General features: G+C 38.0%; 1 protein-coding gene across 2 annotated transcripts in view; it reads right to left on the bottom strand.

Moving 5' to 3' along the window:
- The window catches only part of NEK7 (NIMA related kinase 7), a 160,845-nt gene that overhangs the window by 95,763 nt on the left and 38,710 nt on the right, over positions 1 to 26,372 (bottom strand). For both annotated transcript variants that reach the window (XM_030301712.1, XM_030301713.1), the window contains exon 2: positions 2,407 to 2,491. In XM_030301712.1, coding sequence (XP_030157572.1) covers positions 2,407 to 2,463 — 57 coding nt within the window. In that variant the 5' untranslated portion in view covers positions 2,464 to 2,491. The remainder of the gene's footprint in view (positions 1 to 2,406; positions 2,492 to 26,372) is intronic.

Below are 26,372 nucleotides of genomic sequence, written 5' to 3'. Positions count from 1 at the left end.
TTGGTATTTGACACTTAGAAAGCTGACTTCCCCAGATTTCTGTTTACGTGCAGACTGATATTAGCATTACAAAAGTGAAAGAAGTCACTTGGCTAACCATATGTTGCCATATCACCCCCCTTATTCAGGCCAATGGTGTGGAACAAAACAAAAGAAGGTCGTCAACCCCTAGCAGACACTGTCCTTTCCCAGCGCTTTAAAATAATGATACCAAGAGTGGGAACATTTTTCAAAGATTTAATAAGCAATAACACCTATAAGCTCTTGTCAGGTAATCTTTCTTTCATGATCTCACACCATCGGTCTGAAGGGGGGGAGGGGAGGAATCCTTCTCCCTTCCCCCACTTGCCACAGGCAGCTAGAACCTGGGATGACACTTGGCTGTTTCCAACAGGGAGAGAGGTCCACCCTCACAGGAGCAGCAGCAGGAGGCATAAGCGAAAGGAACAGTGTGAAAAGAGATGCAGAACCACATATATAATCTTGAAATTTATGCTGTGTGGCAGCTTCGTGTCTCAGAGGAAAATAATTACTTTCATTTTTGCCTCCTACTGCCACTCCGACCTTTCCCGGTCGGTGAGTCAGCGGGAGGCAAAAATGAAAGTGCTTTTTTTCTCCCCCCTTTGAAACTTAGGGCTGTTCCAAACTGTGGATTTCAGAATCGTAACAAGAACAGCCTAATTTTTAGAGGGGCTCCTTTTATCATCTCCACTAGAAACAACAAGACTATGAAATAATAGTGTTCGCCTATGTGTGTAAAATCGGCGCTAACGTGTGTATACCTGATAGTTAGAAGGTGCTAATTACAAGCTTGATAATTTATCACCATAACAGAAAATACAGACAGATTTTAAAAAACAACCATCTTGAAATTAAAGTACTGGACACTGTATATTAACTAGTTGGAATTTACATAAAAACTTAAAAATAAAGAAATAAAAATAGCGGCCTGACTCTAAGGTAAAGGGTCTCTTTTTTGAATACCGAGAATTCAGGTAAGTATAACAAAGAAAAGCAATGTAAACTTCTGTTAGGTAAAGGGCTGATTTAAACATCTTCATCTGAAGGAGTCCCTGCCTGGCTTCAAAGACATCTTCTTATTGAGGCCCTGCTCCATATGAAGAAGTACAATACCACAGCATATCCAAAGTAAGTAAGGCGTAGTCCTCTTCCTCCAAGAGTGTAGCCGCAGAGAGATAAGAAAATGTCCACATAAAACAATACAACGGTGTCAGAAATACCAGAAGACATACAAAGAATGTATCATCAGGTTTTCAAGAGAAGATATTACAATCAGAAAAAGCTTCATGATAGAAATGGCATTTTAGATGGTACTTAAAAAACAGGCAGGATTTGAAAAATTGGCGAGAAAAATGAGGGTGCAAAGGGAACAAAATCACAGAGGCAGAAAAGGCAGTGCTGGCAAAATTTTCTGAACTGTGTTTCACAGAAACTGTGTTTCACAGACACCGATTCTGGGAGAAGTCAATAGATGCACTTAAAAATATATAATAAAAAAGTCCCATAGTTAAATAAGTGTGAAAAACACTTACACCCATGTCCTCCTCTGGGAAATTTAAAGTGCACAGCAGAATAAGAAAGGCTCTGAGGAAGGACTGTCATCAAGTAACTGTTTAACCCAAGTCCCACCAACCTATATGACTACAGAAATTTGAAAGAATATCCATCGATTCTTCCAACAATTTCAGAATCACTATCTAAGCAAAACTGAGATAAGATTAGCAGAGTAAATTTGAGACTAGACTCTAGAATCTAGAATGCCTCAAACACAAAACAGAAATGTAGCTTTTATGAATGACAGCAAAAGTGAGATTTGGGCCCTACAAAGAGGGGTGTATTCTTTCAAGCATATCATTACATATTGGGCTTAATGGCAAGCTTTGTATGAAACATTCTTTCACTTCATTTTATGTTATGAAAACACAAGCAACCACCTAAAAGGAGAAACGCACCACTAATCAGAGAACATGAGACAAGGAGCAATAATGGAAGGCAGCTGTGGATAATGCAGGATCAGCCACCAAAGCAAAGACAGGCACTACATATACGGGCACCCCCACTAGTTGGGCACAGCCTCACTTGTGTTCTTTTCTCTCTAAGCTTAAAAATATTAACTCACAAAGCCTACCGGTCCTTCAATTAAAGTTAAAATCTAAAGCTGGGTTTTTTGTTTGTTTGTTTGTTTTTTTACATGTTGGTGCATTAGAACTAAGTGTTCTAAAACACTATTTAAAATATAAACAATTCTGACTAAACTTGTAAATTCATAATTAGCATTTTTGGGGCTGTTTTATATCCTAAAGGAACTGTAATTCTGTACACACACACACACACACACACACACACACACACACACACACACCAGCCTTCATTAGAACAAATTACCTGTGGCTGGAACTGGGGAACAGGTGGCCCTTGCATTCCTTGTGATTGCTCATCCATTGTCTGAAGCAATAAGAACTTTAGAACTCTGCAAAAATATAAAGTTGAAATTTAAATAATGCAATCATTACCAACTCATTTTGCTTATCATATTCCTGATGCTTGCATTCAAATATTAGACTTACCTAACGTTTCAGAAAGTATCCAAGAACATACCCCATACTCTTATACCTGCCATTTGCCAAATTCAAGCTCTGTTTAGCTAACACAAGTGGTAGATTTACTGTCCCAACTGAGTCCATTTCTCCAAAGTAGTATTATGTGCTTAGAAAATTCTATATTGTGAGATGAAATTTTCTCTTCCCCATTATAGCATATAGACCAAACAGACTTCCCCTTACCCTTGCCAATATGCAAAGATAATTACCATAATAAGCTTCCATAAATGTGGTAAATGTTATATTCTAAAATGCACCTCATCTTCATATTCTAAAATGTTAGTGTTTTTGCTCTGTATGTCCAACTACAATTCTTACTGTAATTTTAGGTTTAAACTTAAAAGGCTAGTCCTCATGAGGTTTTTACTCTTTTACGCATACTTTGCTTATAATTATTAAACATTCATCCATTAACTCCGTAAACATAAGACTAATTCTATGTCACCTACTGCACAAGGCTCAAGTATTGAACTACAAATGAGACACGGCTGTTGGCCCATCCAACGACACTGATTCTACACACTGTCAACTATTTCTAGGTTCCTTGTGTTATTTTATATGAAAATATAACTTATAGGTTAAAAAACTAGGATCCATTTAAGTGGGATTAACAGAGAAACTAAAACACATCCTCACTTCATTATACTCTTTAAAAAACAATTAAAAAAATGACGTCATTTGTATTGCAAATGTTTCATTCCATTCTATAATTTGTCTTTTCTAAAACCTTTTCAATGTCATCTTTTCCTTTATAATTAATACCTTTGTATACTATTTAAGAATTATTTCTCTACTCCAGGTTTTCATACATTAGCTTCTAATGTAAGCTTTATTGTTTTATCTTTCATATTTAGATACATAATCGACCTGTAATTAAATTTTTATATCACATAATGTAAAGATAATGTTTAGTTTTTTTCCATATGGATATCCAATTGATTCCAAATCATATACTGAAATGATTATCCTTCACCCCACACCCCTTTACACTACAACTCTGTCATCCTTGCCATTTATCAAATGAAAGCATAGATACACACACACACACACACACACACACACACACACACACTGCCAACTTACTGAACTCACTTATTAGTTCAAGTAGATTTTTGGTTATTCTTGCCTTATTGCAATGGCTAAAACCTCTAGTATGATGAACCTAAGTAAAGAGTAGACATCCTTTTCTTGTTCCTATCATGAGAAAAGTGTTGAGAAGGAAAAACTTGCCTTAACCATTCAAGGTTCTTCTAGCTTTTCTAAGAATCAAATTGAAATGAGACAGAATAACAGGAGAAAAAATTAGTAACATGTATACCTTCTATATACATAGGAGCAACTCAGGAAAACCAAGCAACTCCCTGAAATGGTCGAAGCCATCAACTTAAATACTGTCTTTAGGCAAAGACAAAAGATGTTGGGAGTCAGTTATGAGAGGTAACCAGGAAAAGCACAGTAGACAAGGTAAGATTGTTATACAGAATTAACTCATTACCTTCTCTATTAGTAAGTTTCTAGAAACTGGGTCAACCCTCCTTCCTGGTACAGCAAGAGAGACACCCTTACAAATGGAAATTTATATAAATAAATATATATATATACACACACACACACACACACACACAAATATCTATGCAAAGGAGTAACTTCTTCTATTATATATATATATATATATATATATATATATATATTGTTCATATATACATGCAAAGAAATATATATATATAGAAATAATAGTTCATTAAAATGTTGAAATATGGTGACTCATTTCTGAATGTTAAGCCAGTATTAACTTCTGGGATGAATCTCAGTCATGGTATATAATCATATTTATCTACTTTTGGATTGGTTTTTATTTAGTGTTGGATCCAAGGAGGGGAGGAGACTGAAGAAGAAAGAGAACCCTAGTAATGAATTAGAATATCTTCTACAGTGAAATCCAAATCATTAAAATCAGCATTTCACATAGTATCCCACAGATAGTTTCACAAAACACTCCATGACAAAAAGGGTTTCCAGGTCAAAGACCTCTGTGAAATACTACTCATTATATAAATCACTCTTAGAGAGTCATAATAAATACTGACATACTAAAGGATCCAAACAGGCCTGTAGTTAATAAAAAACTTAAATTCATTTAAAACTTCATTCTGTTTAACTTAGTCAAAAAATGTTTTCTTTGTGTAACATTTTCTAATATCCCACACAGCTTGACTAATGCTAAGAACACACTTGAGAAGTTTGTACTAGATTATAATAAAATGGGTTTCCTCATACCTACTAATGAGTGACAATGTCTAAATAAATAAAATTACGAAGAAAAGAAGCTAAAGGAAAACGAAATTTAAAAAAAAAAACATAAAACTCAAAGAAATCATATAAGTGATTTAACCCAACAATCTGCATAACAGGAAAATCACTTCTACAATATCCCTTGACAGAGGTCAAAAAGCCTCTGCTTGGAAAATTAACATCTGTATGAAATTCTCATATTTCATGTAAGCTTAATAAGTACAATGAATAAAGAGCAACAAAATTTTCTTTGCATAAAATCTAACATAGTTCCATGTGTCACTAGATTCTTAATGCTATTACAGAATAAGAATATTTATAGATTGGTTTCACACATTATCATATTTTCAAAGGCCAAAAATACTTATATTTTATCTATTTCCACTAATCTCTTCATAAATAAAATAAAAATATATTTTAATATATAAAATATGTTAAAGGGATATCCACTCTCACCGCTGTTGTTTAACATAGTGTTGAAGTGCTAGCATCAACAATCAGACACCAAAAGGAAATCAAAGGCATCAAAACTGGCAAAGATGAAGTCAAGCTCTCACTTTTTGCAGATGACATGATATTATACATGGAAAATCCGATAGACTCCACCGAAAAGTCTGCTAGAACTGATACATGAATTCAGCAAAGTAGCAGGACACAAAATCAATGTACAGAAATCAGTTGCATTCTTATACACTAATAAAGAAGCAACAGAAAGACAAATAAAGAAACTGATCCCATTCACAACTGCACCAAGAACCATAAAATACCTAGGAATAAATCTAATCAAAGATGTACAAGATCTGTATGCTGAAAATAATAGAAAGCTTATGAAGGAGATTGAAGAAGATATAAAGAAATGGAAAAACATTCCGTGCTCATGGATTAGAAGAATAAATATTCTTAAAATGTCAATACTACCCAAAGCTATCTACACATTCAATGCAATCCCAATCAAAATTGCACCAGCATTCTTCTCGAAGCTAGAACAAGCAATCCTAAAATTCATACGGAACCACAAAAGGTCCCAAATAGCCAAAGTAATTTTGAAGAAGACACAAGCAGGAGGCATCACAATCCCAGACTTTAGCCTCTACTACAAAGCTGTAATCATCAAGACAGCATGGTATTGGCACAAAAACAGACACATAGACCAATGGAATAGAATAGAAACCCCAGAACTAGACCCACAAAAGAATGGCCAACTAATCTTTGACAAAGCAGGAAAGAATATCCAATGGAAAAAAGTCTCTTTAACAAATGGTGCTGGGAGAACTGGACAGCACCATGCAGAAGATTGAAACTAGACCACTTTCTTACACCATTCACAAAAACAAACTCAAAATGGATAAAGGACCTAAATGTGAGACAGGAAACCATCAAAACCCTAGAGAAAGCAGGAAAAGACCTTTCTGACCTCAGCCGCAGCAATTTCTTACTTGACACATCCCCAAAGGCAAGGGAATTAAAAGCAAAAATGAACTACTGGACCTCATGAAGATAAAAAGCTTCTGCACAGCAAAGGAAACAACCAACAAAACTAAAAGGCAACCAACGGAATGGGAAAAGATATTTGCAAATGACATATCGGACAAAGGGCTAGTATCCAAAATCTATAAAGAGCTCACCAAACTCCACACCCGAAAAACAAATAATCCAGTGAAGAAATGGGAAGAAAACATGAATAGACACTTCTTTAAAGAAGACATCAGGATGGCCAACAGGCACATGAAAAGATGCTCAACATCGCTCCTCATCAGGGAAATACAAATCAAAACCACATTCAGATATCACCTCACGCCAGTCAGAGTGGCCAAAATGAACAAATCAGGAGACTATAGCTGCTGGAAAGAATGTGGAGAAACGGGAACCCTCCTGCACTGTTGGTGGGAATGCAAACTGGTGCAGCCACTCTGGAAAACAGTGTGGAGGTTCCTCAAAAAATTAAAAATAGACCTACCCTTTGACCCAGCAGTAGCACTGCTAGGAATTTACCCAAGGGATACAGGAGTACTGATGCATAGGAGCACTTGTACCCTGATGTTTATAGCAGCACTCTCAACAATAGCCAAATTGTGGAAAGAGCCTAAATGTCCATCAACTGATGAATGGATAAAGAAGTTGTGGTTTATATGCACAATGGAGTACTATGTGGCAATGAGAAAGAATGAAATATGGCCCTTTGTAGCAACGTGGATGGAACTGGAGAGTGTGATGCTAAGTGAAATAAGCCATACAGAGAAAGACAGAAACCATATGTTTTCACTCTTATGTGGATCCTGAGAAACTTAACAGAAACCATGGGGGAGGGAAGGAAAAAAAAAAAAGAGGTTAGAGTGGGAGAGAGCCAAAGCATAAGAGACTCTTATTAAAAACTGAGAACAAACTGAGGGTTGATGGGGGGTGGGAGGGAGGGGAGGGTAGGTGATGGGTATTGAAGAGGGCATCTTTTGGGATGAGCACTGGGTGTTGTATGGAAACCAATTTGACAATAAATTTCATATATTAAAAAATAAAATTAAAATAAAATTAAAATAAAATAAAATAAAATAAAATAAGTTAAATATATATTCAACCTTCTAGATTATAAATTCCATGTTGCAGGGACCTATATATTTGTCAGCCACAGTTGTATCCCCAGTGCTCAAGTCAATGCTCAGCACAAAACAGGTGCTGAATATTTAATTAATGAATGCATGTATGTCTGTCATAAAAACATCAAATAATTACTGTTACAGTTTAATAAATCTAAAGTCAATGATGAGAATAATCATTATCAAATTCAACAAATTTGGCCACCAATCTTCAATCAAAAAAAGCTGCCCAAAGAAGGTGCTATCTAAATTGGGTTTTAAATAATGAAGAGGAAAAGTTAACAAGGTTTAGATGACCAAGGAAGAGAGGAATTCTGGGAAAAGGAAAAAAAGATATCGAAATACCCAAAAGCAGAACACAACATCTTACAAAGTAGCTTCAAAGTAAAGTTGACAGGTAGTAGGAGATAGGTGGTGGAGAGTTAGTAGCAGGTTACATTAACAACACAGGTGTCAGTTCATGAAAAAACTGTTAGGGTATTTACTCTATCCAGTTGGTATCAGAGAGCTAATGTTGAGTTTCAAGCGGCCAAGAGAAAGAATTTCACTATTTTTGAAAGACAGTCTTTCTTGCCATGTGACTGAGTAGAGGGGTTCCCAACCATAAGCAACACCAGTTAAGAAGCTACTGCAACAGTCAAGAAATGATAAGGCTGCTTGCCACATCCTCTTTCTTGACCTTGCCCAGCTTTCAACAAAATTGACTATCTCACTTTCGTAAAATGTTCTGTGATCCCATATTCTTCTGACTTTTCTCCTACACTACAGCTATTCTTTCTAAGTTCCTGTCTAACATTTATGTTGAAGTGCTCTAATATTTAAATCTTCTTTTGGAGGGGGAGGGGCACCTGGCTCAGTCAGTTGAGAGTCCCCACTCTTGATTTTGGCTCAGGTCATGATCCCAGGGTTGTGGGACTGAGTCCTGTGTCGGGCTCCACAATGGGCACAGAGCCTGATTAATAAGACTCTCTCTCTCCCTCTGCTCCTCTCCCCTGTTCGATCTCTCTCTCAAAAATAATAATAATAATTCTTTTTTTTTAAATCTACTGTCTCTGCTGAAGTCATCCTACCCAGTACCGTGACTTTGAATACCATCTCTATATGATTACTCTGAAATTTGTATCTCTACCATAGGTGTATGTTCTGAGCTCTGAGCTACAAACACCAATATCCAATCTCCCACGTTGAATAGAGGATTCCATCTCCCATCTCCCAAGATATGCTTCACAATCTACTCAGTTGGTCCAGCCCCCAAATTCTCAAGCTTCTGGGTCTCTAGACCTCTATATATGAGGATCCCAAAGACCTTTGGTTCACATTGGTCATGACTATCAATATTTCCCATTATCAAAATTAAAACTGAAAAATGCTTAAAACACATACCAATCCATTTACAAATAACAGCAATAACACTGTTACAGGTTTATATATAACATATTTTTATGAAAAATAGATACATTTTAAAAAACTAGAAGAGGGGTACCTAGGTGGCTCAGTCAGTTAAGCGTCCAACATCGGTTCAGGTTATGATCTCATAGTTTGTGGGTTCCAGCCCCGCATCAGGCTCTGTGCTGATAGCTCAGAGCCCGGAGCCTACTTTAGATTCTGCATCTCCCACTTTCTCTCTCTCTCCCTCTTTCTCTCAAAAGTAAACATTAAAAAAAAATTTAATAATACATGAGTAAATAATTAGAAGAGAGGCACTGTCTTACATTTTGCATGTTTCTTTAATGTCTGCAGAGCAGCAGCTTCAATCTGTTCAAATATGTTGTTTTGGCAGAAGCATATTTTTAAAAATCTGGTCTTCCACAAATGTATAGTTGGAAAATAGAGGAACATTTTAATATCCAATGTGGATATCACTGTGGATATTCTCCTTTGATAATACACCAAACTTGACAGGTGGCAAATTCTTTTTTTTAAGTATTTTATTAATTTTATTTTGAAAGAGAGTGAGTGTGTATGGGGAGCCCAAGCAGGCTCCCCACTGTTAGTGCAGAGCCAGATGCAGGGCTCAAACCCACAAACCATGAGATCATGACCTGAGCTAAAATCAAAAGTGGGACGCTTAACCAGCTGAGCCACCCAGGCACCCCAACAGGTGGCAAATTCTTACAGGTTAACTGCAATGTGGACTCTCAAGTCAATATACTTCTATACTCTGTTAAAATCCAGTGGTCTCTCTTGCTCTTTGAAAAGACCTTTTACTCATGGTTGATTTTGTAATACCATGCATTGGTCATCTGGAAAATTTTACTTTACTGGGTTACTCAGATCATCGAAATGTTGACCATTTTCATTACACGAATCAAAAAAAAATTCATTCATTAATGACACAACTAATCTCCTTTAAATACCAGGAAGATGTCAAGGTCATAGTGATGAACATAACTTCCCCAAAATTCCAATTTTCAGTTTGAAAGTTTGATACTTATCATTAGTAACAAATAATGTCAGTTGTTTTCCTTTAAATGAATGGCACTTAATTTTCAAGAAAATGTCTGCAAAACACCCACGCGTGAATAACCAAAGTTTGTCTTTCAGTCATTCTTTCAAGCAAAACTGGTGTTCCATGAAAATAGCAGCTACTCAGCTTGCTCTTCTAATAACTGCACAAATGCTTTTCCTTGATACAACTTTGATTTACTGCAGTAGTACTTTAAGTATACTTCCTGTTTCATCACACATATTAAAAGGCATGTATTCAGTGGTTGAGAAATAATAAAAAATAACACTCTAATAATAACACTCATCAATAACATTTAAAAATGAAAGTCACATTTCTTATTATAATTACAGAACATTCTTTCCATGTAAAGAATACAAAGACTAGTACAGTCTAGTCTGTGCCCTGATTCAAGCTAAGACATCAGGGGTTTTAAAGATAATGTCTTAGTATTACAAAAACTGCCCGATCTTGCAGACCACATAAGACAGCCTCTAGGACCCCACCCAACCTTTTGCCCCCGCCATCCCCAGAAGTCTATAGATCATACTTTCAGAAGAGGAGGTCTAATCAAAAACCTAAAATTCATTCTTTATTCTTTTTTTCCCCCTCACCTCCCTGTTCCTCATATCCAACACATCAGTAGGTGCCATTTGTTCTATTTCCAAAATACATCTCAGATTTGTCCATGGTACTCTATCACCACAAATAAGACCCTACAAGGTATCATTATATCTCCAACAGGGACTACTATGATAGCCTACTAATTGGTCCTCTTTTCCATCATTCTGTTCAACAGTGATATTTTGAAAACATAAATCAACAAAACATACCCGCTGCATGTAAGACTAAAATCCCAACTCCTTGCCAAATACTGCAAAACCGTGTAAATAATCTCCTGACTACCTCTTCTATACTTGCTCATCCCAACCTCTCACTGTCTACCTTCCAGCAATGCTGAACCCCCTTCTCTTCTTTAAACCCGCTAAGGCCTCCTTCCCAGCATCAGGGCCTTGTACTTGCTGTTCGCTAGGCCTAGAATCCCTGATCCGCTGGCTCAAAATCAGGCCGACCCTAACAGCCCTCTCCAGAGTAGTACCCTCCTCTCCATTATCTTTCACATCATCACTCTTGTTTCTACTGAGCAATTACAATAATCTGTAACTATCTTGTTCATTTTTTTTACTTGTTTATTATCTATCTCCTCTGCCATAACGCAAGTAAACACAAAGGCAGGAACTTATTTTATTTCCTGCTACATTCCCCAGCAAGTACCTGGCAAAAATATGGCACTTAATAAACATCTGCTGAATGAATGAAAAATGAATGTAAATGAGGAATACAGTATATATTTTAAAGCTGCTTATGTTTAGACTTTTAGGACTTATGACTGATCAGCTGTAGTTGATAATAGAAAAGGAAGTGAAAGATGACACCAAAAGTCATCTTTGTGGGGGACGGGAGGACATAGTGATAGCACCATCCAAACTAGACAACAGAGAACAAATCAAAATAGGGTGGGTGTTAGGATGGGCAAGACGCAGGATAAGGACAATACAGGAAAAACTAATAGTGAATTATTAGGAGAAAGACTATAAAGTTTGTAACAGCTAAATTTTGCCAAGTATAATCTTTGGGGAAGGGGAGTTCAATACACTGTCTTGTAATTCTCATACAGTTAGTTGTTTATTAGCTAAGACTTTTCAATGTGTTTGAAAACAGTTCTTCTCTTAAGCATATTACATACAGGTCCCCCAAATCTTCCAAATACCACAAACATTTTTACAGATAGCCACAAACTCAGTGCACATTAAAGTCTTCCCCTATTCTTGTGTATAGTTACGTATCTTGCAGGAAATAAAACTACAAAATTAGGCACCTGAATTTGAGATGTAAAAGCTAACTCAATAACAAAACTACTTAGTTTCAAAAAATTGTATGTCAGTGGACTAAACTTCATAATTCATATGACCCTGGTAAGAAAACTATTAAGCAAAATATAACATACTTACATATTAAAAATAATAAAATAGCCTTCAGTGACACTATATCAGATATAGTGAGATTATATATATCTTAATCTGCTAAAATACAGCACCATTTCCTAAATAAAAATACCTTTCCTAGTTCCCATTTTAATATACATATAATATATAAATCCCTGAGATAATTATAAGCAAATTAAACATGCTAAGTGTATACTTTTTTCCTATAATCAAGCAAGTGACATTTACATATGAGACAACACAAAGAAAATTAAGTAGAAGTACCTAACATCATACATTTCTGTGTTATCATAAGTTTTTAAGAGCTACTAAGATACTATCAGATCTTTGAAGAGAACAATGAGCATTACAATCTCAACATTTATAATGAAAAACATTAAAGTAACCAAGCACTCAGTCTTGGCTTCTAAATGCCACTCTTCACTTGGAGGAGTCACCTTTTTGGAGAAATGGTTGATTCCAGTACCAAGGCTAGGAAAGTACAAGCCAAGTCTAAACATCATGTTGTGCCATAAAACACAGTAATATGTAACGAACAATGTGGATATGTCAAAAGGACATAGAAACTAGCTTGACGATTCCTACTGGCTACACGTGGAACAATTTGAGAATAACAGATGATAATGCACTAAATAAAATAAGAACTTGTGAGCCTATTAAGATATAAAGAGTGAAAAGGGGAAAGCTATTCCTTACAAGATAATGGTACCTCATAGAGAAAGAATGATGGAATTAAAAAATCACGCTTTACCAGTCATCAGGGAAACAACTGATCCAGGCAAGAGTCATCAATAAATACTATGCTAGAGGAACAAGTTATTTTCAGTGTCTAAAAGTATCTAACCCCCCACACAATTACAAATAATAATAATAATAATAATAATAATAATTACAAAAGGACAGGATAATTTTATAGTAGACAACCTTAGTTAAATGATCAAAGCTAAATCCAGTAATGGAACATAAAAAGATCATGTGCCTCTAAATATAATACACTTAGAAGAAACGTAATTTGTGTTATTTCTGCCAGAAATGCAAACTTTAAACTTAAACATAAGGAAATACCAAGTTAACCTAAATTAGGTACACCTATAAAGTAACTGGCCTCTACTCCCCAAAACTGTCAATGTCTTCAAAGGCAAAGAAGTACTGAAAAACTGTTCGAGACTCAGAGGCCAAAGAGACACAAGGAGTGCAAGCAAGGTACAATCCAGGATTTTCAATTTCTATAAAGGAGACTATAGGGACAATCTGAAGGTCTGTATGTTAGTAACAATACTAAAGCAACATCAACGTCCTGACTTTTATAATTGTACAGTGGATATGTGAGCAAATGTCTTTGTTTTTAGAAAATGCACAATGAGGTACTTTGGGGTAAGAAGGGCATCAACTAATCTCAAATGTTTCATTTTTATATACATTTATACTGTTGTACATATACACAGTAAAACAAATGTGATAAAATCTTTAATTTTTTTAATGTTTATTTATATTTTGAGAAAGAGAGACAGAGCGTTGAGTGGAGAGTGGCAAAGAAAGAGAGGGAGACACAGAATCCGAAGCAGGCTCCAGGCTCTGAGTTGTCAGCACGGAGCCTGATGCAGAGCTTGAACTCACAAACCATGAGATCACAAACTGAGCGGAGGTCAGACGCTTAACCACATAAGCCACCCAGATGCCCCTCAAGGCGATAAAATCTTAACACTGGGGAAATCAAGATGAAGATTTTTTTTTAATATTTATTTTTTTTTTTTTCAACGTTTATTTTATTTTATTTTTGGGACAGAGAGAGACAGAGCATGAACGGGCGAGGGGCAGAGAGAGAGGGAGACACAGAATCGGAAACAGGCTCCAGGCTCCGAGCCATCAGCCCAGAGCCCGACGCGGGGCTCGAACTCCCGGACCACGAGATCGTGACCTGGCTGAAGTCGGACGCTTAACCAACTGCGCCACCCAGGCGCCCCTTTTGTTTATTTATTTTTGACAGAGGGGAGAGAGAGAGAGAGACAGAGCATGAGCGGGGGAGGGGCAGAGAGAGAGGGAGACACAGAATCCGAAGCAGGCTCCAGCCTCTGAGCTGTCAGCACAGAGCCCGACACGGGGCTGGAACTCACAGACTGTGGGATCATGACCTGAGCCGAAGTCGGATGCTCAACTGACTGAACCACCCAGGCGCCCCAAGATGAAGATTATATGGAAATTCTTTGTTCGTTTTTATAATTTTTCTGTAAATCTGAAATCTATCACAATTAAAAGTTTAAAAACTAAGTTTAAAGATACAACATAAAAAAGAACATTAGGAGTTAAGTTTGAGCCCCACATTGGGCTGTATGCTGATAGCTCAAAACCTGAAGCCTGCTTTGGTTTCTGTGTCTCCCTCGCTCTCTGCCCCTCCCCCACTCTCACTCTGTTTCTCTCTCTCAAAAATGAATAAACATTCAAAAAAAATTTTTAAGCACATTAAATTATCCTATATTCAGTGTCAATAAAGAAACAGATGCATACCCTTATCACAAAACTTTGCATGTCTTTTAATTAGAACTACTGTGTCCCTTTACAGTCAAATCCGACCACATTTCCTGTCAAAAATTGATCTGTACTCTATCGCTAGTTTTTCCTTTTCTAGGGCAGCATATAAATGGGAGCCAATACTGACTTTTGAGTATGGCTTCTTTCACGGAGCACGACATATCTGAGACCCGTCTAGGTTGCTCCACGCAGCCTGTTCGTTCTTACTGCTGAGTAGTACTCCACTGCATGGATGTACCACAGTTTATTTATCCACTTGCCAATTGAGATACATCACCTGCATTGTTTCCAGTTCTGGACAATTACAAACACAGCCACTATCAACATTTGCATACAGGTTCACATTAGTTTCACATTAGTTTCCACTTCACCATTAGGTTCACATTAGTTTCCATTTCACCTGGGTAAATATCTAGGAATGCGATTGCTGGATACTACTAGATTTTAGTAAGTTAAGTGTGCATGCAAAATAGGTCTATTTGGTAGGCTAAGAAATAGAAAAATGAAAGTACCTCAGATCATCTTGCAACTCATGTACCTTCTTTGTGGTTTCAGTGACCTTCTCCTTACTCATTCTTTTATTGTTTAGTATTCTAATAAGATTATCACAAAATACTGGATAGCATATTTGCCTACTGGATTCGTATTTTTGTCAAGTTATCAAGTGAAGAGCAAGGAAATAAGAGGATTTCTAATAAAAATTAAAGTAAACCAAGAAATAAGTATTAAATCTTTCAATTTTGTGAAATAGACATTACTTCCCCTGACTATTCAATGAATTAGAATAGGTCTAAAATAAATAGCTAACTGTACGCTGAAAGAATAAAAATACCATATTTTCATTGAAAAATTAAGGCCATTATGAGAACAGTTTGTTTATGAATTCCTACTCCTATTTCTGTAAAATACATATGGTTAACTGGTCAGTATGAAATTGAAATATTGAAATTGAAAATGAAATATTGAAGTTAAGTAGAATGCAGATAACCAGAGAAATAACGTAAACAGTTAAATACAAGCTTTTTTTGATTTGGGATAATTTGTGTGAAATGTTTTTCAAGACACTAAAATGAGGAAAAGTTCATAGCACTTGGCAAACACCTTTTTCATTGAACTAAATCTTTTTAGAGCTGTTGCTATGCTTTAGACATATTCCCCAAAACAGCTGAAAGAAGGATTCTGCATTAAAGTGCATAGAAGACGTCCAATGAAATATCATTTGGAAGTTGATTTACATTGAAGCATCCCTAAAGTAACAAAGGTTGAGATAAGCAGGACTATGTTTTTATTATGGTGCTTACTGACACCTGCTGGTTCAATGTTATCCACCTCCTCAATACACATTGATACGTTAAAAGTCTCAGATGTGAAGGTTTGTATCACATGAAACAGAATCCTTAACCAATGGACCACCAATTCAAAAACTAAATGAGCCAACTAATCACTTTCCATACCCACTGACTTACTGAAATCAGTGTTATGGTTTTACTGTAACTCACTTCCCAATGAACTTACTTACTTAATTAAACTACCACCTAATATTTTGATTCTGCCTTTACTTCTGAGAGTTAATTCTGAGATTAAAGTTAGATTTTTTTTAACTCAAACAGCAAAAGGCAGCAGATCATATTATTAGAAGTCAACAATGCCAAAAAGTGGATGTCTTTAAAAATATACATGATTTAATTTTTCGGTTTTTGCTAAAGCAAACCAAAAATCCTATAGTTGTAAAATAAGATAATAATACATGGCACTTACTTACTAATACCTCAAAATTTTACTCTCTCCCCACCCTCTTTCTTTCCCCTAAACTCCTTATAAAATCATATGGAAGAGAAGTGGCACTTTCCTCTTCCCAGAAACTCATTCCTAACATTAAAAAAAAAAAAAAAAAAATTGTCTCTTTAAGAAAAAGATGCTAGGGGCGCCTGGGTGGCGCAGTCGGTTAAGCGTCTGACTTCAGCCAGGTCACGATCTCGCGGTCCGTGAGTTCGAGCCCCGCGTCGGGCTCTGGGCTGATGGCTCGGAGCCTGGAGCCTGTTTCCGATTCTGTGTCTCCCTCTCTCTCTGCCCCTCGCCCGTTCATGCTCTGTCTCTCTCTGTCCCAAAAATAAATAAACATTGAAAAAAAAAATTTAAAAAAAAAAAAAGAAAAAGATGCTATACAACAGTAAGCCACCATGTCACTCATCTTTGTACTTGTTTTTACTCTTTCTCCAGTTTAGCAAACCTAATAAGAAATAGACTCCATATAGCAGGGAAAAGGATTAACTCAAATTCAAGAATGTACCTAAAGATATACAGATAGAGCCCAAAACAAAGTGTGCAGGGTAGGCTGAGTGAATACTTTTCCTTCATTTCTTAACTATGCATTAATATATTTCTCCCATAGCAAACAGTTATTCAAACCTAAATAAGTTATTTTCTAATATATGATTGTGAATAAAATTAATCTTGAATGCATACTATAAATCAGTCAACCCTGGCTGGCCGTCAGGATCACCAACAGAGGTTTACGGCTTTTTCATTTGGCTGCTTGGGCCACCCACGTTCCCATCCTCTGATTCTAACTGGACAGGTCTGGAGTGGAACCTACATTTCTCCATTAAAAAAAAAAAAAAAAGGTATGTAAAAAGGGAGAAAGATAATGATGACGCAAAACTACATTTGAGAACTACACAGTATTTGAATTCAACATGTAGCAGATTCAGGCTATTTTCAGTTTAGGTCTTTGTGTCCAGGAGCATCACTACTGCTGAAAACGATGCGATGCACAGTCAGGCTGCCGAAACTGCCACCTGTTGGCCCCACTAAGAAAGCTGTCTTGGACTCAGGCAAAGAACATGAAAGAGGCAGCTCATGCCCAACTTGTGAGTCTACACTGGATCCAAACAGAAATAAGCAACAGTGTTTTCATTCAAGGATGCTGACTGATGACTCAGTGGGGGGAGGAGGAGGAGGGGAAGCTGGAGCCAGCAACGGGGGGCTCTGGGCAATCCCAATGGATTCTTGCTGTTGGCAAAACCGTCATTCTTACGGGCTATTAGCGTTTTCAAAACTAGGAAAACTGAGGAGGAACACAAACATCTCTTAGGCACATACAGAAGTCTCTTCTGAAATATCTCCTCCTCCTTTTTTAAAACCCATCTGAAGTCCTCCGTTAGTTTCAAGGTCATATATAAACTGATTTACTCTCCAAATTACAATATTTAGAGCAGTTATTTCAGACAATATCTGCAAATGAAATATGAGTTTATTTTTAAAAACATAAATATGCAGGTCTTAGCTTCTGAACTTAAAAAAATTAAGCACCTTAGTATCTGCCAGTTCAAAGACACAGGTGCCAAATTATGTGATAGCACAGCAAAAAAAAAGATGTTAGGAAATGCTCTCATCTGTAGAGTTCTGTACTGTATCATCAAAATACAAAGAATACTACTCTCTTGAAAAGGATCTATGAAAAACAATTTATAAAGAAAACAGGAAGGAAGGAAAGGAGGGAAGAAAACCAAAGTAAGCCCTTTGAATTCAACCTCTGTCACTTTCTAACCCAGTATGAAACTAACACCTCTTTTTCTGAGCTCTAGTTATTAGCAGCCCCTCCTTTAGGCATGGGAGTGGGGTTGATTCTTCTATTATTTCTGCCACTACTACCCCTGTCATAGTATTTTACTAATCAGGAAGTGTTTTCATATACATAATGTTACTTCCTTACTCCTCTCAATTTCTACTCTAAAAACAAGAGTTCTGCCCTCAAAATCCAGTAAAACTGACCGAGTCAACAACGGGATCATTTTCCCTTCTTGGGGAGAATTAGCTATGTCCCACTGACAGAAATTCTTGCTTCTCTTGGGTGCTTAAAGAAACAGAGCTCTTAAGTGTTTATCTAAAACACTGCTTCTAAAACTCTTCCATGAGTTCCTGCTCCTGGAACTTGCGAGTGTGACGAGAAGTCCGTGTAAATGAGAAGTTTCTTCAGTCTACTTTCTTTTTTTAAAAGATGAGAAAAAGTTTTCATTCCTCTCTTCATTATATAAAACACTCCCCCCCCCCCCCAAAATCTGCAAGTGTAACTGATGCTCCAGGAAGATGGTTTCAAGCACCGGGCTCGTGAGGTGTTGCCCCAAGTGAACGTGACCTGCAATAATCAGACACTCAGTCCCGAATCTCAGCACTGCAGAATCTAAAGGGATGTGATACATCACCTATTTCAACCCCCTCCAGTTTTATAATAATTCTAATCATAAAGATTAACAGACTTCAGAAATTACTGGCAAGAGGGAGAATCGGTTATATGCCATGTGAGAGTTCATGAACATTTCATATTAAGTATTTTATTCTAAAAGCACTTGTAATTCCAACATGCCCATTCTAGCTTTAAAAGGGGGGAGGGGGCGCTGGGTGGCTCAGTAGGTTAAGCCTGGGACTCTTGATTTCGGCTTAGGTCATGACCTCGTGGGATTGAGCCCCGGCATCAGGCTCTGCACTGACAGCAGGGAGCTTGCTTGGGATTCTCTCTCTCTCTCTCTCTCTCTCTCTCTCTCTCTCTCTCTCTCTTTCTCTGCCCCTCTCCTGCTCGCTCTCATGCTAAGGAAACAAATAAACTTAAAACAAAGGAAGCGGCAGGGACGGGTTTTTCCCAACAAATTTTTGTTTCTATTTTTTTGTTGAGCCTTCTCATCCCTGACTCTAGAGTCATTCTGCGTAAGGGGGAGATCAGAGGGCACAGCACCAGCTCTGCCGCTGCAGTGACTTCTGGTAAGACTGTGTGGTGGAAATGAAAGGAAGAAGATGGAAGCTGAGCACCGCCTGCCTGTGAGGCTATGCATGCGGCACCACAGAGGTGCTACAGTCATCTGCCTCCAACCCAAAAATAACACCTTCCAGAGTAATGAGTTTCCACACTGAGGGCTGGGCCGAGTTACTCAATGATTGACAGGGGACTGCTAAAGAGAGGAGAGTGCCAGACCAGCCCTCTCTGGTCATCCCTGCGAACAAAGACTGGGTCACATTTTTTTCATATTCCTGACAACACCTACAGCAGCACTAAAACTCTAATAGGATGATTGATGCCTGCGAGCATTTAAATCCTCGGCCAGTGTAACTAATGTGGAACTCTAGTGCTGTTGAGGCCACGTCTGAGTTATTTCTGGTTTGGAAACAGGCGAGGCTAAAGTACCTCTGACTTTTTAGGTAGAGCCAAAAAGAGTCAGCAGACTGGATGCCCGAAGATGAATGATTGTAATAAACCGTCCTCAGACATGAAATTTTAGCTTCGTGCTAAATCCAAACTACAGTGTTCTCTGTGACTGCCGCAGTTTATAAAAAGCCTTTGCTGAACAAAGGGCTCCCCAATTCTGACGGCTTTGAACCAGAGTCTGTATCTCAAAACAGTTGCAGTATATGCCATACTTTGAAATAAAGCTTAAATGTGACCTTCAAGTGTTTCTTGTTAATGGTCACTGTGTGGGAAGACACACCTCCCACCCCTTACTGCCTCCTTGACACACATCTCTGGTGCAGAAACCCCTAAAGTCTTTCAATGTCACCTGTATTCTCTCAATAGACAGACCATCAACAGAGTGAGGTTCCAGAGCGAGAAGAAATGGGAGCAGAAAAGCAATCTTAAAAATCAAGTAGGGGTTGGGGGGGCGGGGGCGGAGCACCTGGGTGGCTCACCAAGTTGAATATCTGACTCTTGGTTTCAGTTCAGGTCATGATCTCGTGTGTCGTGGGATCAAGCCTGTGTCAGATTCTGCACTGAGTGTGGAGCCAGCTTGAGATATTTTCTCTCTCTCTCTCTCTCTCTCTCTCTCTCTCTCCCTCCCTCCCTCCCCTTTTCCCTCCCCCATTCGCACTCCCTCCCTCTCTCTCTCTCAAAAGAAAAAAAAAATTGTTTTAAATCAAGTGAGGACAAAGAGAGGAGAGAAAATGCACTTTTAAGCTATAGCCAATTCCTTAGATTCTATAGAAAGAATTGAATCTCTTAAGTTTGATCATCTGAAACAGAGATCAACCAATTTGTTCTATATAAGGCCAGATGGTAAACATCTTAAGCTTCACAGGCCATACAATCTCTGTTTCAATCACTCAACTCTAATGGCAAAGCAGCCATAGAGAATACATACAGGAAGAGGAGGGGCTGTGCTCCAATAAAACTCTATTTACAAAAATAGATAGTGCCACATTTGGCCCACAGGCCATAGTTTGCCAACCTTGGATCTGAAGTAATGTATGTTACATTTTGGCCCAGTGAAAATCTGGGACCTCAGAAATAATGTATTGGCCCTGGTTATCTGAAACTCTCTGTACTGAACTTTGAGTTTGCCCATTTCCACCACAAACTGCTGGTTTCTCAAATTGAATTAATAAAATGAGTCCATGAGATAAAACAAAAAAATGGATCTATTAAATTCATATTAAAATAGGACTAAAATATTTTTGTGGTTACCCTAAATCATAAATTTAGATATGCCCTATGGAATAATTTCTGGTGGGACTCATTAAGTTACACTTCTGTCATTCCCTCCTTACCACAATGCACACAAATACAACTATCTTCCACTAAAGTCTACAAATTAATAAAATTACACACAGATCATACTCTGTGCATCACATACCACAACCATCACTATCAAAAATTCTATGGATCTCAGTAACTCAATATGAACAAGTACAAAATTGAGGGAAGGCACCCAGTAAACCTATTATCACAAAAAAATCCAAGCAAGCAAAGTGAAAGCAGTTAACAGGATGAAAAGCAAAGCAGAGATTCTGGCAAACCCATGGTGCTGGGGAGACAGAAGTGGAGTACAGAAGGCGTGAAGGAGCAGAGGTCTGGGCAAACACTGCAGGCACTGAGTCAAGACCCTTAAGGTAGACCAGCCCCACTTTGATCAAGGTGAAAGGTGGTATGTATGTCCACCAGGAAAAAAACTGAATCCTCTTTGGAGATGGTGACATCACTCAGAGTTTCTACAAGTTTTCATACGCATCTGATAGGCAATAAAAAATCACGATGCTGGCCAAGAAATCATATAACCTAAAAAATGGGTGCGGTGGGGCGCAGACAACAGAAACAGTCCACAAAGTGAACCAGATTTGAGAACCATCAGAAACAAACTTTTAAATAATAATGACTACTGTGTTCTATAAATTAGGTGAAAATAAGGAGAATTTCATCAGAAAAAATGAAATTGATAAAAAGAGACAACTGTACTATCCACGAAAGAAACAAGTAAAAGCCCTAATTTAACGTTGGCTCAAACAGATCAAAGATGCACTGCAATCTCTAGGGTGTTCACTATTAGAACAGTGAAAAGAATACGTAACTAGCAAGGTAATGGAGCAGGGGGTAGAATAACAAGGACAAAAATGGAATGGTTAAAAAAGGACGGCAAAAAGGGAGGCAAAATAGGAACAAAGAACAACTGGAACAACAGAAAACAAATAATAAGATGACAGGCTTAAATTCAAATCTATCAAGTAATGGCATTAAATGTAAATGAAGTATGTAAGCTCCAACAATTATAAGACAAAAATGATCAGTCCAGATTTTTTTTAAATTCTAAATGCTTGCAAGATATGCCTCACATAGTTGAACACAGGAAGATATTTTAAAAGAATGAAAAAGAGATACTATGGGAACACTGGCCAAAAGAAAGCTAGGGTGACTGTATATTAGACAAAGTAGATTTTAAGACAAAAGGCATATTAAAAATAAGGAGAAATATTTCATAAAAATAAAAGGTACAATGCAATAAGACACAACAATCCTACATTTGCATAACACTGCCTGAAACTATAAAGCAAACACTGATAGATCTAAAAGGAAAAAAGACAAGTCTACAACCAAGAGTGCACGTTCTAAAATATCACTCTCTGTAACAGAATCAGTAGACAGAAAAACTAAATAGCATATGTTGGAAAGAGTTAAACTGCACAATAACTAATTAATAGCATTAAGTACATGCAGTGGAAAAGAACAAAGTCTGAAAATCAATATCCAGCATCAGCAGTGGATGCTGCGGTGCGCCCTCCAGATAGCTTTTCAGCACGGAAGCGCTCGTTCTCCAAGCTGCAGGAAGAATGACTGCTGAGGGCTCACAGCTGAGTCCCTCTCAAGGCAGCTGCATCCACTGAGTGGTCACTGGGAGGGTACAAAGGTCCAGACCCCTCGCATCAATCTGAGACTATCCTGAAGCTCTATTCTAGCTCCTGAATGGTCCCACGGGATTGGCTGAAGACTTTGTTGCAACCACAGTGCAATTCAGCTCCTCCTGCCCAATCCTGCTTCCCTCCAAGGTGTTGTTCCCCAAAATATTAAACAAAAAAAATAGGCGAGTGCAGAGCTCTACCTCTGAGTCTGTTTCCTAGAGAATTCTGTCAATGCTGGTTGCAATAGGAGACATCCAGAAAGCAGACTCAAAGATGAGATTTTGCAGCCGGATCAGCTGGTAGGTGAAGAAGTGCAGATAGCCCTTCACATGAGTAGTAATGCAACTGCTAAAACTTTCACCAGTGGTGAAATGGGAAAGGATGCCGGCTGAAGGAAATTTACTGGCAGGTGAAATAATCTCAGGATTTTAAGAGGTTGACAGGAAGTAATAATTATAAGGTCTATGGAATCAGCTGTTGCTAGGACAGCAACAAATTGGGGAGGAAATGAAAACCTAAGAATGACCTGAGGTGACATGTGAAAAGTAAGAAGCCTTCTTTCATCTTCTGCAGCCAGAGAACAGAAAGGGCTGAGGACTGGGCCTAGGAGCTAAATATCAGGACAGCAGATCATCAAAGAAAACTGGAATACTCAATCCAGCCAAGACGCTATTCTGAGGTCAGGATCCTGCATGGGAAGAACTGAGACTAGAAGACAAGGTAGGGACAATTGTGTCAATACCTAAAAAGCCTGAAACACCAGATCACCTTAAACCTTCTGGGCCTGCAAAAGTGGCCCACCCACCCCCCGCCCCTCCCCTTCATGTAACAATACTGAAGCTTCTACCTTGTAGGACACACAAGCCCTCTTCAGGATCTACTCCCACCTCCCCTCATGACCACAAGAAGGGTCAAGGGAAGGTGGCAATGACCAGAAGGGGGCACAAGGAAGGCTTTTACAGTGCTGGTAGTGTTCGGTATCTTCACCTGGGCGTTGGTCACATGAGTGTGTTCACTTTGTAAAAATTTACTGAGCTATATGCTTAAATATACTCTGTTTTTATCTGTTGCATTTCAATAAAGTTTTTTTAAAGCAATTTTAATTTACATTTTTAAAGAAAGTGATTTAAGACATTTCCACAAATCACATTTATAGTAACAATACCCTGTCATGTTAGCATTCATACATCTCTATATAGTAAGGCAGATACCATATTAATTAAGACTATTCTTTTACAAATGTTACTCATCAAGAAAACAATGAACCTTCAATTACACATTAAGTGATAAAATATAACAAGATAATCAAATTGTAAAAATTTCTATTTATGCTTGTATAATAAATGCACTCCATCACTGCATACACTGGAAACAAAAGTCAATCTCATTTATAGGGTACTAAATGCCAAGCACTGGACAAAGTGCCCTAAATGCATTGTTCATGTAATTCTTCTAATAATCTTCTTTTATTATTTCTGAGCAAATACATCTATAAGACATCATTCTAGATGTGAAAGATTTTAATAGTACACTAAAAGTCCAAGTCTCACGTGGTAGTGTTCCTACTATTCCCAAGAGGAAACTGAGGCTTATTCAGCTTCGGTATAGTACCCATGGTCACAAGGCAGACATCGCAGACTGACCAACACCCCCATCCATTCCCAACTTCTCCCTTGTATATTTCTTCCACAGATGTCATAAAGGCACTAAAGGCACTTACTCATCTCCCGAGCTACCTTTCAGCTAAGATTGATCATGGGACCTACTTTTCCAAATATAAGCAAAAAAATCCCTTGCCCCCCCCCCCCAAAATATCAAAGTCACTTGTCCCAGTGAAAGTTGTTTCTGTCCTTCCCCCTTTCTCCTTGCCTGCAATGCGGATGTGATGCCTCAAGCTGAAGCAGCCGTGTTGTTTCAGGAGAAAAAGACAAAGAATCAGAGATCATCACTGAACATTACACCAAAGCCAGCAGCTGTTTCCAGATTTCTCTTCACATGAGAAAAATAAACCCCTTTTTTGTTTGTGCTGCTGCTGTTACTTGAAGCTAAACGGCATTCCTAACAGATACCACACAGCTAGTAAATAAGAAACGGAGATTCAAAACTAGGTCCATCTCCAAAGCATCAGACGGGATAATTTCTCTAGGAAAGCTTACTCCAAGCATTTTCCACATATAAATGCTATTCCAAAGCCAAACAGCTATAATTTGTAAAAAATCAAGACGATAAATCGTCCAAGAATTCTGTTCTCTTGTCATTTTTTTACTTGATCGCTACATTGAATCAGCTTGTATGACTCTTTCCTGACCTTTAAGGATAGCTTTTTACATACTACTCTGTGAACAATAATGCCCTTTTAGGTGTTCAGAAGCATTAAGCTTTAGAATAATAACATTAAACTTTTTCAAATTTTCCTAGAATATAGGGGTGCATATGAGTCTGGATTATTTTTAATTGGCAAGTTATTAACTTTTAATCTTCACATTAATCTTCAGATTAAGACCTAAATGCCTTCTGGAAACAGAAGCAGTGACAGAAGATACATATACAGCTACCTTTTCATTAAAAGAAGTATCTCTGATAATTGAAAGGCAATTACTTGTCTTCCTTAAATCAGAAGGTTAACAAATTTCTTCAAGCAAAAAATACTAGTTGAGGGCGCCTGGGTGGCTTAGTCAGTTAAGGGTCCGACTCTTGGTTTTGGCCCAGGTCATGATCTCATGGTTTGGAAGACCGAACCCCACATCAGGACTCCAGGGCAATAGCAAAGAGCCTGCTTGGAATTCTCTGTCTCCTTTTCTCTCTCTGCTCCTCCCTCTCTCTCTCTTCTCTCTCAAAATAAATAAACTTAAAAAAAAAAAAGTAGCTCATATTCATGTTAAATTTAAAAATCAAGGGGCACCTGGGTGGCTCAGTCAGTTAAGTGTCCGAATTCAGCTCAGGTCATCATCTCACGGTTTGTGGGTTCAAGCCCCGCATCAGGCTCTGTGCTGACAGCTCAGAGTCTGGAGTCTGCTTCAGATTCTGTATCTTACCTTCATCTCTGCCCCTCCCTCGCTTGCACTCTGTGTGTGTGTCTCTCTCTCTCTAAAATAAATAAACGTTTAAAAAAATTTTAATCAAATTAAAATTTGATTTAAAAAAGTCAATCCTAGGGGCGCCTGGGTGGCGCAGTCGGTTAAGCGTCCGACTTCAGCCAGGTCACGATCTCGCGGTCCGTGAGTTCGAGCCCCCAGAGCCTGGAGCCTGTTTCCGATTCTGTGTCTCCCTCTCTCTCTGCCCCTCCCCCGTTCATGCTCTGTCTCTCTCTGTCCCAAAAATAAAATAAAACGTTGAAAAAAAAAAAAGTCAATCCTTGCCCTCTCTGTACATTAAGGGGGAAAAAATTCAGTTCACGGCAATGGGGGAGATATTTTTATGGGTTAAAATTGGTAATTTTCTTGAATCCTCTAGAATGAGAATCCATAATACGTTCCTGTTAAATCATGTATACACAGCCACACTCAAGGAGAGTCAATAGGGTTGATTCCATGTACACGCATCCAATGCTTTGACTGCTGTAGGCGGGAAGAGAAGGTAAGATTCCCCATCCTGTCAGGCTAGTGAAAGATACAAACATGTCAGTTACTGCAAACTATGCACAAATACTCTTGGAAGTACAGAGGCCTTTAAAAGGAAATAGGAATAGTGGCAGTATTACTGGAACCAAGAAGGCTTCCCACTGACCTAC

Source organism: Lynx canadensis, chromosome F1 (genome assembly GCF_007474595.2).
Source record: "Lynx canadensis isolate LIC74 chromosome F1, mLynCan4.pri.v2, whole genome shotgun sequence".
Taxonomy (NCBI): domain Eukaryota; kingdom Metazoa; phylum Chordata; class Mammalia; order Carnivora; family Felidae; genus Lynx; species Lynx canadensis.
This window is presented reverse-complemented; position numbering and strand designations above follow the sequence as displayed.